The following is a 12,874-nucleotide window of genomic DNA, read 5'->3' as shown; positions in this document are numbered from 1 at the left end:
CACATTTATTTGACGGCTTTAGTGCCCATGAGTTCTTAACAGTGTCACCAATAGTTTATTTTCTTTGCACACTTCTTTAGATGTTGAAGTTTTATGTAAATAACTTTTTGAGGGTCAAAGAGGTAAATATCCTTAATATTTCATCCAAAGAGCAAACAGAAAAAAATAATATGAACAAATTTGTGCAGTAGTATAATACTTACATCCTCTTATGTTATTATTTTATTTCATTTAATTTTATTTAGAATGGACTGTTTTAACATTGCTGATACATTACAAATGTGTACAAATGTTACTGCTGAGATGTCAGGCCCTGTCACAGACCAATTTGTATGAGTTAGAATAGTTTCCTGATTAATTTATTTAATACAAATACCATTTTCTTATTGATTACATATCCCTGATTGTATCTAACTTGTTTTTGTATTACCTGTAACAAATATAATAATAATAATATGATCGATTTGGTCTGCTGGAGTGGATGGTCAGCACAGAATTATTGTTAGCAGTAATATAGTTGTAAAAGAAAAACCTTTAAAAAGAGATTTTTTTGACAAAAACTATGTAAATTTCATTAACTATTTCTATTTACTATTAATTAATTTCTTCAACTATTGGAGCATCTGATTGTAACCATCTCCTGGTCAGTATTTGTCTGCTATAGATTGGAAATTTAGTGCTATAGTGCCCAAATCTATTGTCAGAACTCTGAATGGAATAGAGATTTAAAATACAGTTTCTAAACAATTATGAACTTCACACCAATGGGATGTAAGTTTTGGGGAGTCCCAAAATAAATGATAACGGTTGGCTACATTTGCACCACACAGATGTCTATTTTCAGTTGTAATAGCACTCATACTTCTTCAAGATCTTTTTCCACCACTGTTGTTGACATTTACATATCCAGCAGCAACAAAACACTAGCATGAGGCATTTTTGTGTAGCCTGACCTCGGTTTAAAAAAAAAACCAAAAAAAAAAACAGTCACCAGCAGGCTTAAAATCCTACCAGACACATCATGTGTCTCTTAGCTGTAACAGGCCAAAGTCCTATTTATAATGAACCTTTAACAGCATGGAGTCATGCGCATGCGCGGTGGGAGCTGGATTGTTGCAGCCCCAGACAGGGCGGCCCGTTACCAAGCACTGCACCGCGCAGGATCTGACAACGACGACAGCAACGGGCACTGACATCAGGAATACAGCGAGCGAGATAACAACACAGACACTCCGGAATACAGTGAGTATCAACGCACCAAAGACTCCGCTGTCTCTTTGTTTGTTTCCGCGTTTTGCGCGGTGTAATGTGTTTTCGGGGGAGCTGCGTTTTATTCCCATGCAGCGATGATATTTCCCGTGCACTGACAGTCCTGAGTTATTCGGGGAGGCCTGTAGAGGGGGCCGCTAGGAGAGCAGCGCCAGCGTTGCGGGTTTTTTACCCGAAAGGCACCCAGCAAACGGGCACATTTATTGTTCTCAGCTCGGGCTGGAAATGTCAGACCCCCGCCCATTTGCTCTTGTTACACTTCGGGGTTTTGCACTCAGCATTTTGCTGCAGTCATCATCAGAGCTTTCTAGAAGGCCCGGTAGGTTTTGGGAGAATAGACTGACTTCTCTTTCATGCGATAATAACCCATATTTATTGGAAGAAAAAACACCCACTGCAAGATACGCGCGTGTTAATGTGGCTCAAGCCGCATGATTTCGTCCTTTATATTGTTGATTATATGGTTGTAGTTTATAATCATCTAATTGTGAGCTAGCCAAGCCCCATGGGAGGCTGCTGCACGCTGCTGAAGGTGCATTCACAATATTATTAGTGCTATCATCAGAAATCACTGCTCACACTGCAGGTAAACGGGATGTAGTTGTATTAACATGTGAATTTTACTATAATTAATCTCTCTGGCTGTCACCTGCACACACAGAGTGAGTAAGTGACCTTATAACCATCATTTCACAGTTTATGACTTGCTTGTGTTTAATGAGCATTTTTACTGCAAGGGATGTCAAGGTGTTAGAGGCCCGCTCTGACATGACACCACTGGAAGGTATTAGCAGGCGACGCAAAGTGAGCACATGCAGAAAAGGCTGCAGCTGCCAGATCTGTAAAGCTGCTCACAAACATCAGGATGTTTCTGTTTAATCTAGGGGGGGATTATGCTCACAACACATCTGTAGATAAAAACTGAAGTAAAGAAGCCTCTCAGTGTTTACAGTTAAAAATCAAGTCCCAGTGTCAGTGGGATTTACAGGCCCACAACTGCAGTGGTTTCTGACCCAGCCCAAAATCTCTAATCTGAGAGGACGAGGGAAAACTACCCATCAAAACCTGTAGCACACAATGAAAGAATCCTCTGGAAAGTAAATTAAAGATGGGGGGTGTATGGTAACATACTGACTGATATTTTAACAGTTTATAAAAATGATAGGAGGGTCTAATACTATCATAGTACATCGAAATTCAGCACAATTAGATCGAGAAATGGGTTCACCGAAATGAGTCCAATTAAGTAGGTCCATGAATAAGTCTAGATCTGAAATGATAAGTCGATCAACCCACCTGACAACAGAAAATTAAAAGGCAACTAATCGATTTATCATTTAAGTCATTTGTTTCAGTAAAAACACCATGCTTCCACCTCTTGTTCCATCAAATCTGTGTGAGGATTTTCAGTTTTCTGTGTCTTGTAGGGCTTAATACCGCAATATTTTTAGGCAATATCACAGTAAATCTTGATATTTTGAAATCTCCACTAATATACAGTAAACTACTAAATTACATAATGAATTAATTATAATGAATTTAATTACGTATACAGCCAAATAAAATACGGTTATAGAAGTTAAATAAAGTATTTTTATAATTAAATAAATCAAAGTGAAAAGCGTTATCAGATGATGTCAATGAAATATAACACAAAATGATACAAGAGAGATTTTTTTAAATCGTCAGACGATATATATCGTCATATTGCGCAGCCCTACTTTCTTGCATGGACCATGTCTTTCTTCTCTTGTTGTTTGTTTCAGGTAGGGGATGGCAGTGAATGTGTACGCCACATCTGTGTCTATTGACAACCTCAGCCGACATGACATGCTGGCATGGGTCAATGATTCTTTGCACCTCACCTACACGAAGATTGAACAGCTCTGTTCAGGTAAAGCTAAGTTACATTAAAATACTGCTCAATAATGAATCAAAAAAGGCAACAACAAAAACTAGCTGTTGTGTCCTTGTGTTTTCCAGGAGCGGCATATTGCCAGTTCATGGACATGTTGTTTCCAGGCTGTATCCTTCTGAAGAAGGTCAAATTTCAAGCCAAGCTGGAGCATGAATCTATACACAACTTCAAAGTTCTTCAGGCAGCTTTTAAACGGATGAGTGTTGACAAAGTCAGAATATTTTTTATTATATTATCACATATTCCACTATATTTTCCATGATATTAAGATGATTTATTTTTCATTATGTAACAGCATCATAAGATGCATGTTTTGTCACATGGAGCTGTTCAAGCATGTCCTGTTTCCAACCTGCAGATAATTCCTGTTGAAAAGCTTGTAAAAGGGAAGTTCCAGGACAACTTTGAGTTTGTGCAGTGGTTCAAGAAGTTCTTTGACGCCAACTATGACGGGAAGGAATATGACCCTTTACTAGCCAGACAGGGGCAGGACGTGGCCCCCGCCCCCAACCCAGGTGATCACTTTATCCACAAACCAAAGAGAAACCCAGGTAAACCAAACAGTTTTGCCTTTGCTGCACGGTCTTGCTGAGCTTTGGATGGCTCAAAAGCGCTCCCTGCAAGCAAGTGGTGTGAGCAGCACGATTCACAGACTGACTGCTGTCCTCTTAGATCCATCTCACTGCCCAGCATTCACAAGCTACATGACACCGTGTAGGTAAGACTGAGTCACTGGTGGGATTGTAGTAATCACCAGAGTGACGAGTGGGATGCAGCATCAGCGGGGTTGAAAATCATGCAACTCCAATTGTAACTTCCCAATTCTAATTGATCCTTTATCAGCGGTGCCAGAACACCTACACTCAGAAGTATCAAATGCAACCATTTTCTCCAGTGTCCTGCATCAAGCAGCTGATGCAACACTGTCGCAGCTCCATCTCTGAGAAAACTGATAAACTAGAGTATTTGTCTCATTTTACTAACAAGAGTAACGTCAGCCTGAGCAGCCTTGCTATGTCTCTGTGAAAGCTTTTTGCTTGAAAATCATGGCGAAGAATCTAATTTGACTTGTAGCGTCATACGCCTGCTTTGTGACTTTGTCACTGGTAAGCAGTGTGGCTGTAAATGGGCAGAATGATTGCATTTATTTTCAAAACTGTGATAATGCGTGTTGGCATGTTTTGACTTGAGTTTAACACCTCTGCTGAAGCACTTATAGAGGTTTGGCAGAACGCAGGATTTTTCTGTTTTCAAGATTTTGACCCAAATAAGTGTGACATTCCACCATTTTAAAATATTTGTTTTAATTTATAATTTGGCTTTTGTAAAAATCTGGCAATCAAACTTTTGTTTATTAAATCTGTTGTGTTGTAAAACAATTTGCTTCAAGCTGATAACATCAGCTCTCTATAATGTGCTATATCCATCGCCACAATTGCTACACGGCCAACATATATGCGGTAAATTCATTTTAATTCAAATGACAAACATCTCCAATGAACTCTGACCACCTCAGGACCACAGAGGACATCTCCAACAGTTCCCAAAAACATGCCAACACCACAGCGGGTCCAACACAACACTCCAGCTATGAGGAAGAATCCATCATTGTCTAGAAACGGGGGCAGCGACGCTGAGATCATGGAGCTAAATCAACAGGTAGAGTTGCATGGAGTCAAAGGAAATCTGTATTCTCAAACCATGTGAGATATCTTACCCTTCTCATTCTCATGTGTTTGAAATCTTTATGCACTGGAGGCCAAAGATTTATTACATTAACAGGCCATTTTCATAAAGACAATTTGACATGTTACAGTAGGAAAATCAGCTGTAAACATAAGGAACTCCAGTAATGAGTCATAAAACCTGGAAATCAGTTAACATTTTAGCACCTCCAGTTCCCTAGTCTCAAAGTCAGTAAGTTATTTTAAAGTTTCTTTGGTAAGAAACATTAAATAAGGTCTGTCATTGACACTAGCTGAAGAGATATTCACATAGAGTTCAAAGTTATTATCCATTAAGTAATGTTGTAAAATATTTGAGAATAGTGTCACTTAAACAGGTTGTGAGCCTTATTTTCTTTGATTTGCTGCCTTCCTGTCCAACATTATTTTGCCAGATTTTCCCTTGTCTTATATACATATGAAAACAAAAGCAAGAGCAGCAAAAGTAAAAAGCAGGAGCTAGTTTTGTCCTCTACATTTTATTTGCTCTTGTTCATTGTAACATGGTAAGAATAGTGAAAAAAATAACTTTTCTCTTTGTAAATAAAATATCCTTGATCCCCAATCCTTCTGCTTAATGGTTCTGAATAGTTTTTGGAGACTGCCTGCATTAACATATTTTTTTCCTTTCCTCTCCAAGTTGATGGAGTTGAAGTTGACTGTAGACGGACTAGAGAAGGAGAGAGACTTCTACTTCAGCAAACTACGGGACATTGAGCTGATCTGCCAGGAACACGAGAGTGAAAACAACCCCATCCTCAGCAAGATAATCGACATTCTCTACGCAACAGAGGTATCTGTCCTTTATCAGCAACAAATACAAGCTGCGCTGCACCATTTCAATCTGCATGTCCTTCACTCTGAGTCAGTCACTACAAACAAACCTCTGCTTCTGGGTTGTGTACCACAAATAATTAAACCTCGTTCAAAATTTCATTTACATTCGTATTAAAGTAAAATAAATGAATAAAAGCCTTGGGATATAACCACACTCATCAGCAGGGAATGTGAAGGTATGTCATGTTTCATTCTGGGACGAGACGCTGTCTTGTGAGAAACTTGCTCTGTTACGTGTCCCTGCTACAGTGGATACCTGCAGAAAACCTTTAATTTTTATAAAGTTTTATAGGCTGCTTGAACCACGTAAAAGAGCTAGTGAATTAGCAGATCTTGCACCAGACAAAAGTGCTCATGAGGTTCAATGTAACTTTTAAATCATGAAAAATGTACGCCCTCAGCTCAAAACCGAGAACTCATCGGGGTCTGTAATCCAGTCCTGGACAGCCAAGTCATATGGATTTATGTTGGTTATTATGATTAATTTGTTTAAATGCCAATACTTTGTGATTAAATTTCTCCCTAGGGTCCCTTTTCTTATCATTTCCCCTTCTCCATTAGATTTGACCAATGTATCTTTATCACCAAACAAAACAAAGGGTATACAGGTAACCACAGTTCTACACACTTAACCGTTAAGAAAACACTAATTCCCATAAGTCCTAGGCAGTACTGCTTTTTTTGTATACAAACAAATTAACTGTTGTTTTGAAGTTTAAAAACTTTTAACAGAGACTGCTTTTAGTGTCTGCTAGTTCATCTTTGAATGTGGACAGTAGGGGCTGAAATCACTGTAGGACCAATGACACAATATTATCATGAATAGCAGTTTTTAATGTTGTGCACTATGCTGAGTAGTGTGATTACATACAATGCAATATATTGCAATTTATTACTTTTTTTTCAAACTGCAAATTAAGCCCTAAAGGAAGACTTTGTTAGTATCTAAATATATAAAACAGATAAAGTTTTTAGTCTGATCAGTCATGTTTATTGCAGCAAAATATATCTAATGAAATGAAAAAGAAATCGATACTACTCTACTACTGCAGGCTACCAAAATTTTAGTTTGCTTTAGCAATATTTATATATTTTATTTAATTTTAAAAAAATCAATTCTTGGCTTCTGTGCACTGTAACAACATTGTTACCATAAATGTTGTGACACCATGGTTTATTAATTTTTCCCCTATCCTGAATGGATATTAAACCCCAGAAATATGCTTAACTTTTCACTGTTAAGTCTAAATAATATTTTTTTCCTCATTTCTCAGGATGGTTTTGCACCTCCGGAGGATGACGACCTCGATGAGCAAGCTCACCTGGACCAGGATGAATACTGAGCCCTTCATTTCCCTCCCCTACTAACATCTCCATCTCCCCTCTCCTTTTTACCCTCATTTGTTTTCTACTCTCTGCACGCTCTCTCTATAAATACTCACCATTATCCCGGCTCTCTGTCTGTCTTTTCTTTTCTTTTCTTTCCCATATGTATATCTGTTCGCAACCTCCCCCAATCCACCCTCTGGCCATCTACACACAACTACTCTGCATCATCATCTGCTGCTCCTCCCTGCCTCCACTTAACACAGTAACAATAACAGAAATGTATGACATATCCCAGTTATATCAGCATGAGTAACGCAGAAAAATCGAGCTGAGCCTGGCATGGAGGTTGTTATGGAAAAAATTTAAGTCTGTAAATATTGCCAACATTGTGAATCCTGAGAGAACGTCTTTGCTCATTATGGAGTTATTTATTTGCCTTTGGTGCAAGAGCACAGAACAACGCTGCTCCGGTGTGCCATCGGGACACTCCCAGAGCGACTAAAACTGTAACAAAAGTGACTTTTTAATAACAATTTCTTATTTATTTAACTTATATTTAATTTAGATTAACTTTCTGTAGCAAAATCGGTGCAAAACCTACTGTAAATGAATTGAAAGCTGAGGCCATGAGTGATATTTCAGTTAATGGTTTGTGCTTGAGTCCGCATCGAGCTTTTAGTTTCTGTTATGGTGGGTTTGTGGCATGTAGAAACGCTGAAGGATATTCTTTGGTGTAATGACTCAAGGCGTACGATCAGTGCTCTGAGATTCATCATTATTGATCAGCAACATATCTGAGCATGAGAATGTTACACATTGACTGTGAATGAGTGATATTTTGTATATGTATTTTGTGTGGAGATTTCGTCCGATGTCGCACGACCCTGGTTAATTGCTGTTGTATCTTTCAGGCCGACATGCAGAAGCCTACGAGTTTGAAATTTAGAGGTGGAAAGCCGCCTGCAGACTGACAACATGGTTATAGACTGTAGCAATTCTAACGTTTTAATCTAAAATATGGGAACCTGACACTGAATTAATACAGCTACATTTTGACAGGTTTAGTCATGTTTTTCCAGCTTATTATAATAGTTTGAACCTTTCATATGCTGTTAAGGGTTGCCCAGCGTATTAGAGTTGTAGTTTGGAAGAAAGTCAGTATTAAGAAATCTGTGACCAGTTGACTGGTCATTATAACATATAAACAAAGGAAGTCTCCTTGTCCTTCCCCAGCTTTTTTTACTTGCAAACTGGCTGTCGTCTGCTCTGGAAATTGCATTCATTGACCATGTAAACATCTACAGAACACTCATCTTCTGAGTTTTGAATAAATAAACAGTTGTGAAATAAATGGTGGTGGTTTATTTTGAGTGAGAATGGATTTGCAATGCAGCTTACATGGGCCACATTTTCACTTAATTAACCCTAAAAAAGTATAGTTTGACTTTATATGAACTTAGAAGTAGTCAACACTAAGGACTATGTACGTAAATAAGTGATAAACAAATGTTAAGAGATACAAACCACAGTAAGACTGGGGACTTTTTGTTATTAATGAGATGCTGCAAAAAAGGGGGAGGCCTATCAAATATGTTTTAAGCACTGGGGAGGGATTTAGGTTTATTATTTTGGCTTAAGGAATATATTAATATTAAGATATTAAGCGGCATACAATTTTAAACAACAATCCATTTAATAAGATACACAAGACACGCTGCCATCCTCTTCACTTTTTTTGGTTGTGTGCTGCTTTCTTTATCATGGATACTTGATTCACTTTACAGCTTACTGCTGCTCCAAACTGTGCATAAAAATTACACCCAGGTGTATGCAAAGTTACCAGGTTCTGGTAATACTGTAAATATTTCCTAATAATAATAATATATAATAATAATTTCCTTAATCTTGAGCGTCACTCTTCTGATGACTCATGAGCGAAGAACGGAGACACTGTTAGAATTAAGAAAATAAATTAAGAAAAATAAAAAACAACATAAATTTGACTGGTTATTTAAACAAACATCTTTTTTCAATATTTGGTTTACAAAGAAAAACAAATAAACCCCCTCCTCTGATATATAGCGAACAGTCCCTTATGAGCCAGTCACCTTTCTCAGTGTGCAGGTCAAAGTTTTAATGGGCATGCTCACACTGCGGAGTCGAGACTTCGTGTCCAGTTCCGTCTTTCGACCATATCACATCCATACAGTAAAACATAAAACCAATGTTGAAATATCTTCAATGATCCTTAACGTGAAATGCGATTGGTGCAATTTCTATTGGGCTATATCCATCAACGATAACAACCGGGGGATTAGCTCAAATGGTAGAGCGCTCGCTTAGCATGCGAGAGGTAGCGGGATCGATGCCCGCATCCTCCAAACACACTTTTGGTCCTCGATAACAAACTGCATTAGTTATCAAAGGTCCCCTCGACTCACTGTTATGTCGGTAAAAAACACACCTCGAAAGAGCGACACTGATGTTATCCTTCCGCGTTAACGGACTACTTTTATCTAACGTATTAGAAACTGCAGCGTTTGAGTGTTTTGTCGGGCTTCCTCGTCCCCCTCATTCAAAGTTTATAGTTGCTTACATGGAAAACACGAACAAACTAACATTAATAAAGTGCGTCAATGAGTTAACACGAATAAAATCAAACATTATCCATCGTATTTACTACTCTAAGGTCTTGCTTTGCTATGTTCTGGTCTAAACTACTCCCTAACGTTATATGAAAGCTCAAGACCTTTTGCAGTGGTGCCATTAAAAATGAATTATTCCAATAATAATACAGCCAATGCGGAATTAAACGAAAGTTGGGTTTAGGGAATATCACATTATCATTTCAGAAAATTAACCAGCAGTGTCTTTGAGGACCAGCAGATAGCAGCACAGCATCATTTATGTGTTTAGGGCTGCTATGAGAGGCCTAGAGAAATTTCTAGAGACTGGAGGGAGATACTGAAATAGCAAACCCCCCAAATGAGGATTCTTATGGGGGAGTAAGGTGAAATGGCTACGTTATAGGGCATATTACAGTCTAAAATGTTGGCAAAATAAACTGTACATTACCTTTTTCATTCCGTTTCTAATCGCGGACGGATACCAGTAACAAACAAACGTTAGCCAGCGCGTAGTTGTTTTTCCCCCAAGCTAACGTCGCTTCCAGTGATAGCATACTGTGCTAAAAGTTTCCATTTACAGAAACTAAACTGAACTAGTCAAATTTAGCTCTACGTCCCGTCATTGGTATTGTGCGTCGGGTCGCAGACTTATTCGCGGTGGCTTTCGCGGCCGTTAAACTAAAGGTGTACATTTCCGTCCAAACGTTGACGTTCGAATCAAGAGGGCATTCCACTGCACGTGACCTTTTTCACAGCGGATAGCCAATCAAATGAGCCAATCCCAGAGCGAATGACGTCAGATGGTTAAAATGCTAACGCAAGACGTTCGAGCCCCACGTTCGCCACGTAGGCCCACAGTAATGGTTAACAGTACACCTATTTGCGACCGGAATACCGAATATTTGCTTTAAAGATTAAAATAAAATAAAAAAAAAAATAGAATAAATTATAAAATATGAAACAGCCCCTGGATTAAATCGTCCAGCAATATATAAAGTAGTTCAGGGTCAAGTATGTAGGAGTTAGGGGCATCTATTGGCATAAAGGGTGTATAATATTCGTGAGTATGTTTTCATTTGTTTATAATCATGTGAATAAAATTAGGGTTTTTTTTGTTTCCTGGGAATGAGCTGCTTATATCTACACACGGAGCAAAAGTTGAATACAGCTTTTAAAAACTATTTAAACCTTACATTTTTTGAAAAATAACTTAAGTGGGAAATTTCATGTAGTGCTGAAGACATGAAACCTGCTGCCACTGAGCAACACTGGAGAGCATTTGGTGTTGGTGCCATTGCAGCCATGTAGGCTATGTGAACAGATGACCAGACAGATGATGTTTAACAGTAGAAACGTTTGTAGTTGTTCCTTTATTCACAAATTCAAAAGTCAGACAAATACTGCACACTCTTGACAAACTGTTGAGTTCACAATAAATCAGCACAAAGGTGACAGCCTTACCTTGCAAAAGCAACATCAACACAAACCACAAGAACAACAATAATTATAATATTTAAAGCAAGATAAAACTATACTTTCTTAAAGAAATAATAACAAATTTGCACCACTACATAGCTGTAATGGATCCTAGTGATTATACATCAATATGAGAATAAACTGGCCTTTTTGCGTACGGTGGCCATTCTGTTTATAATCTACCACTTGAGAGCATCTTTTGACAAATGACAAAAAACTTACTCATGAACACAAGAGCAATGTACAAGTGAAGTGATTCTATGTGTGAAATAATGATTTTGTGTGTGAAATAGTAAAATCAAGCAGGTATGTCAAGCACCCAACATTTTCTTCACCATGTAACCAGGCATGTTGTAGAGGAAAAGAGCCAAGATGGCCAGCAGCAGGAGAGCAGTGACGATCTTGATGGTCAGCCATCTGTACTGGTCACATATCAGGTGCTTTGCAGCTTTGAAAGGGATCAAGAACCAGAGAAGGGCGATATCTGGACGGCTGGTGGAGCACAGAGACAAACAGTATGTTAGAAATTTTAATTTAAAAATATCAATTGGTTTCCAAATGACATGTATGTATAAGTGGTGCAGTAACAAAGTAGAAATACAACTTAAGATTGACAATCACCCCCCTAAACCAGTTGTGACTTCATAATTTCACGGACCGTCTTTAATATAGAGTAGTTTTTCGTGGATTTGTAGTTTTTTAGAACATCTAACAGTTGAATTGAGGCCCATTTTTGCCAGTGTGATGAAAGATTTTTTTTACATCATTATAATAAGAAATATTCTGAAAATAATGACTTAGTATCTCAAAATAATTACTTAGTGTCTGAAAAATAATGGGGAATTTCATCAAAAAAATGAGAAACTTTATCTAAATGGCTTAGCTTCTTAAAATAATGACTTATACAGTATACAAAGTATACAATGAGAAACTTTCACATAATAATGACTTAATCTCAAAATAATGACTTAGTATCTCAAAATAATGGGAAATTTTCTCAAATAACTTAGTTCCTCAAAATGACTATCTCAAAATAGTGATACATTTTCTGATAACTGAGCATCTCAAAAATAATGAGAAACTGTCAAAATAATTACTTAGTATTTTAAAATATACAGAAACCTTCTTAAAATAACTACTTAGTTTCTCAAAAAAAATGACTCGGCATAATGGCAGCTTTGTTTACGAGTCATTATTTTGAGAAAGAGAATAGCTGAGTGTATTCATATTGATGTGGTTATCATCATTTGACTTAAATGCAACTAAGTAACCATTTTAGTATTAGCTAATAAGTATTTTTACTTGGGAAGTTTAAAAAAATAAAGCTTACTACTACTTTATTTTATGAACTGAAATGCATATGCGAGACTGAGCCACGCGTTTAAGTGATATAATAACGCACACGCAGTCGTTTCAGTTTCCAAAGGCATACACATACATACACAAAGACATATATACACAGGACAACCAGAGGTCATTTTATGCACAAACTTGAACTATTATACACAGACACGTAACATGGACAGGAAACAATGGCCAAGCATGAAAATCTGAACTCCAACACAAGACATCTACGCTACAAAATCTCTTTTCTTTCATCGGTGAGGCAAAGGGAATCAACTGACTTCAACGAAAAAGAAAACATTTCATAAACAAGAAAAACTGCAGTTGTCACACTAACAGTAGCTATGTGT

General features: G+C 37.7%; 1 protein-coding gene and 1 non-coding gene across 3 annotated transcripts; both read left to right on the top strand.

Moving 5' to 3' along the window:
• Positions 1 to 1,132: 1,132 nt before the first annotated feature.
• Positions 1,133 to 8,389, top strand: mapre3a (microtubule-associated protein, RP/EB family, member 3a). Of its 2 annotated transcripts, none has more exons than XM_042500545.1 (7): positions 1,133 to 1,242; positions 3,036 to 3,163; positions 3,253 to 3,398; positions 3,546 to 3,702; positions 4,704 to 4,846; positions 5,552 to 5,704; positions 7,023 to 8,389. In XM_042500545.1, exons 2-7 carry the CDS (start codon positions 3,043 to 3,045, stop codon positions 7,089 to 7,091), a joined length of 789 nt encoding a protein of 262 aa, XP_042356479.1. In that variant the 5' UTR covers positions 1,133 to 1,242; positions 3,036 to 3,042; the 3' UTR covers positions 7,092 to 8,389. The 2 variants fall into 2 exon arrangements, with proteins under 2 accessions (XP_042356479.1, XP_042356478.1); XM_042500544.1 differs by having other exon boundaries at positions 3,546 to 3,738.
• Positions 8,390 to 9,385: 996 nt separating this feature from the next.
• On the top strand, positions 9,386 to 9,458 carry trnaa-agc. The gene has a single exon. It is a non-coding gene; the product is annotated as a tRNA-Ala (tRNA).
• The last annotated feature ends 3,416 nt before the right edge of the window (positions 9,459 to 12,874 follow it).

Source organism: Plectropomus leopardus, chromosome 14 (genome assembly GCF_008729295.1).
Source record: "Plectropomus leopardus isolate mb chromosome 14, YSFRI_Pleo_2.0, whole genome shotgun sequence".
NCBI lineage: Eukaryota > Metazoa > Chordata > Actinopteri > Perciformes > Serranidae > Plectropomus > Plectropomus leopardus.
This window is presented reverse-complemented; position numbering and strand designations above follow the sequence as displayed.

Coding starts and splice junctions, on each gene's coding strand:
- mapre3a (XM_042500544.1), top strand. CDS start 3,043: ATGGCAGTGAATGTGTACGCCACATCTGTGTCTATTGACAACCTCAGC. Junction 3,164..3,252: donor GATTGAACAGCTCTGTTCAG/GTAAAGCTAAGT, acceptor TGTGTTTTCCAG/GAGCGGCATATTGCCAGTTC. Junction 4,847..5,551: donor TCATGGAGCTAAATCAACAG/GTAGAGTTGCAT, acceptor TTCCTCTCCAAG/TTGATGGAGTTGAAGTTGAC.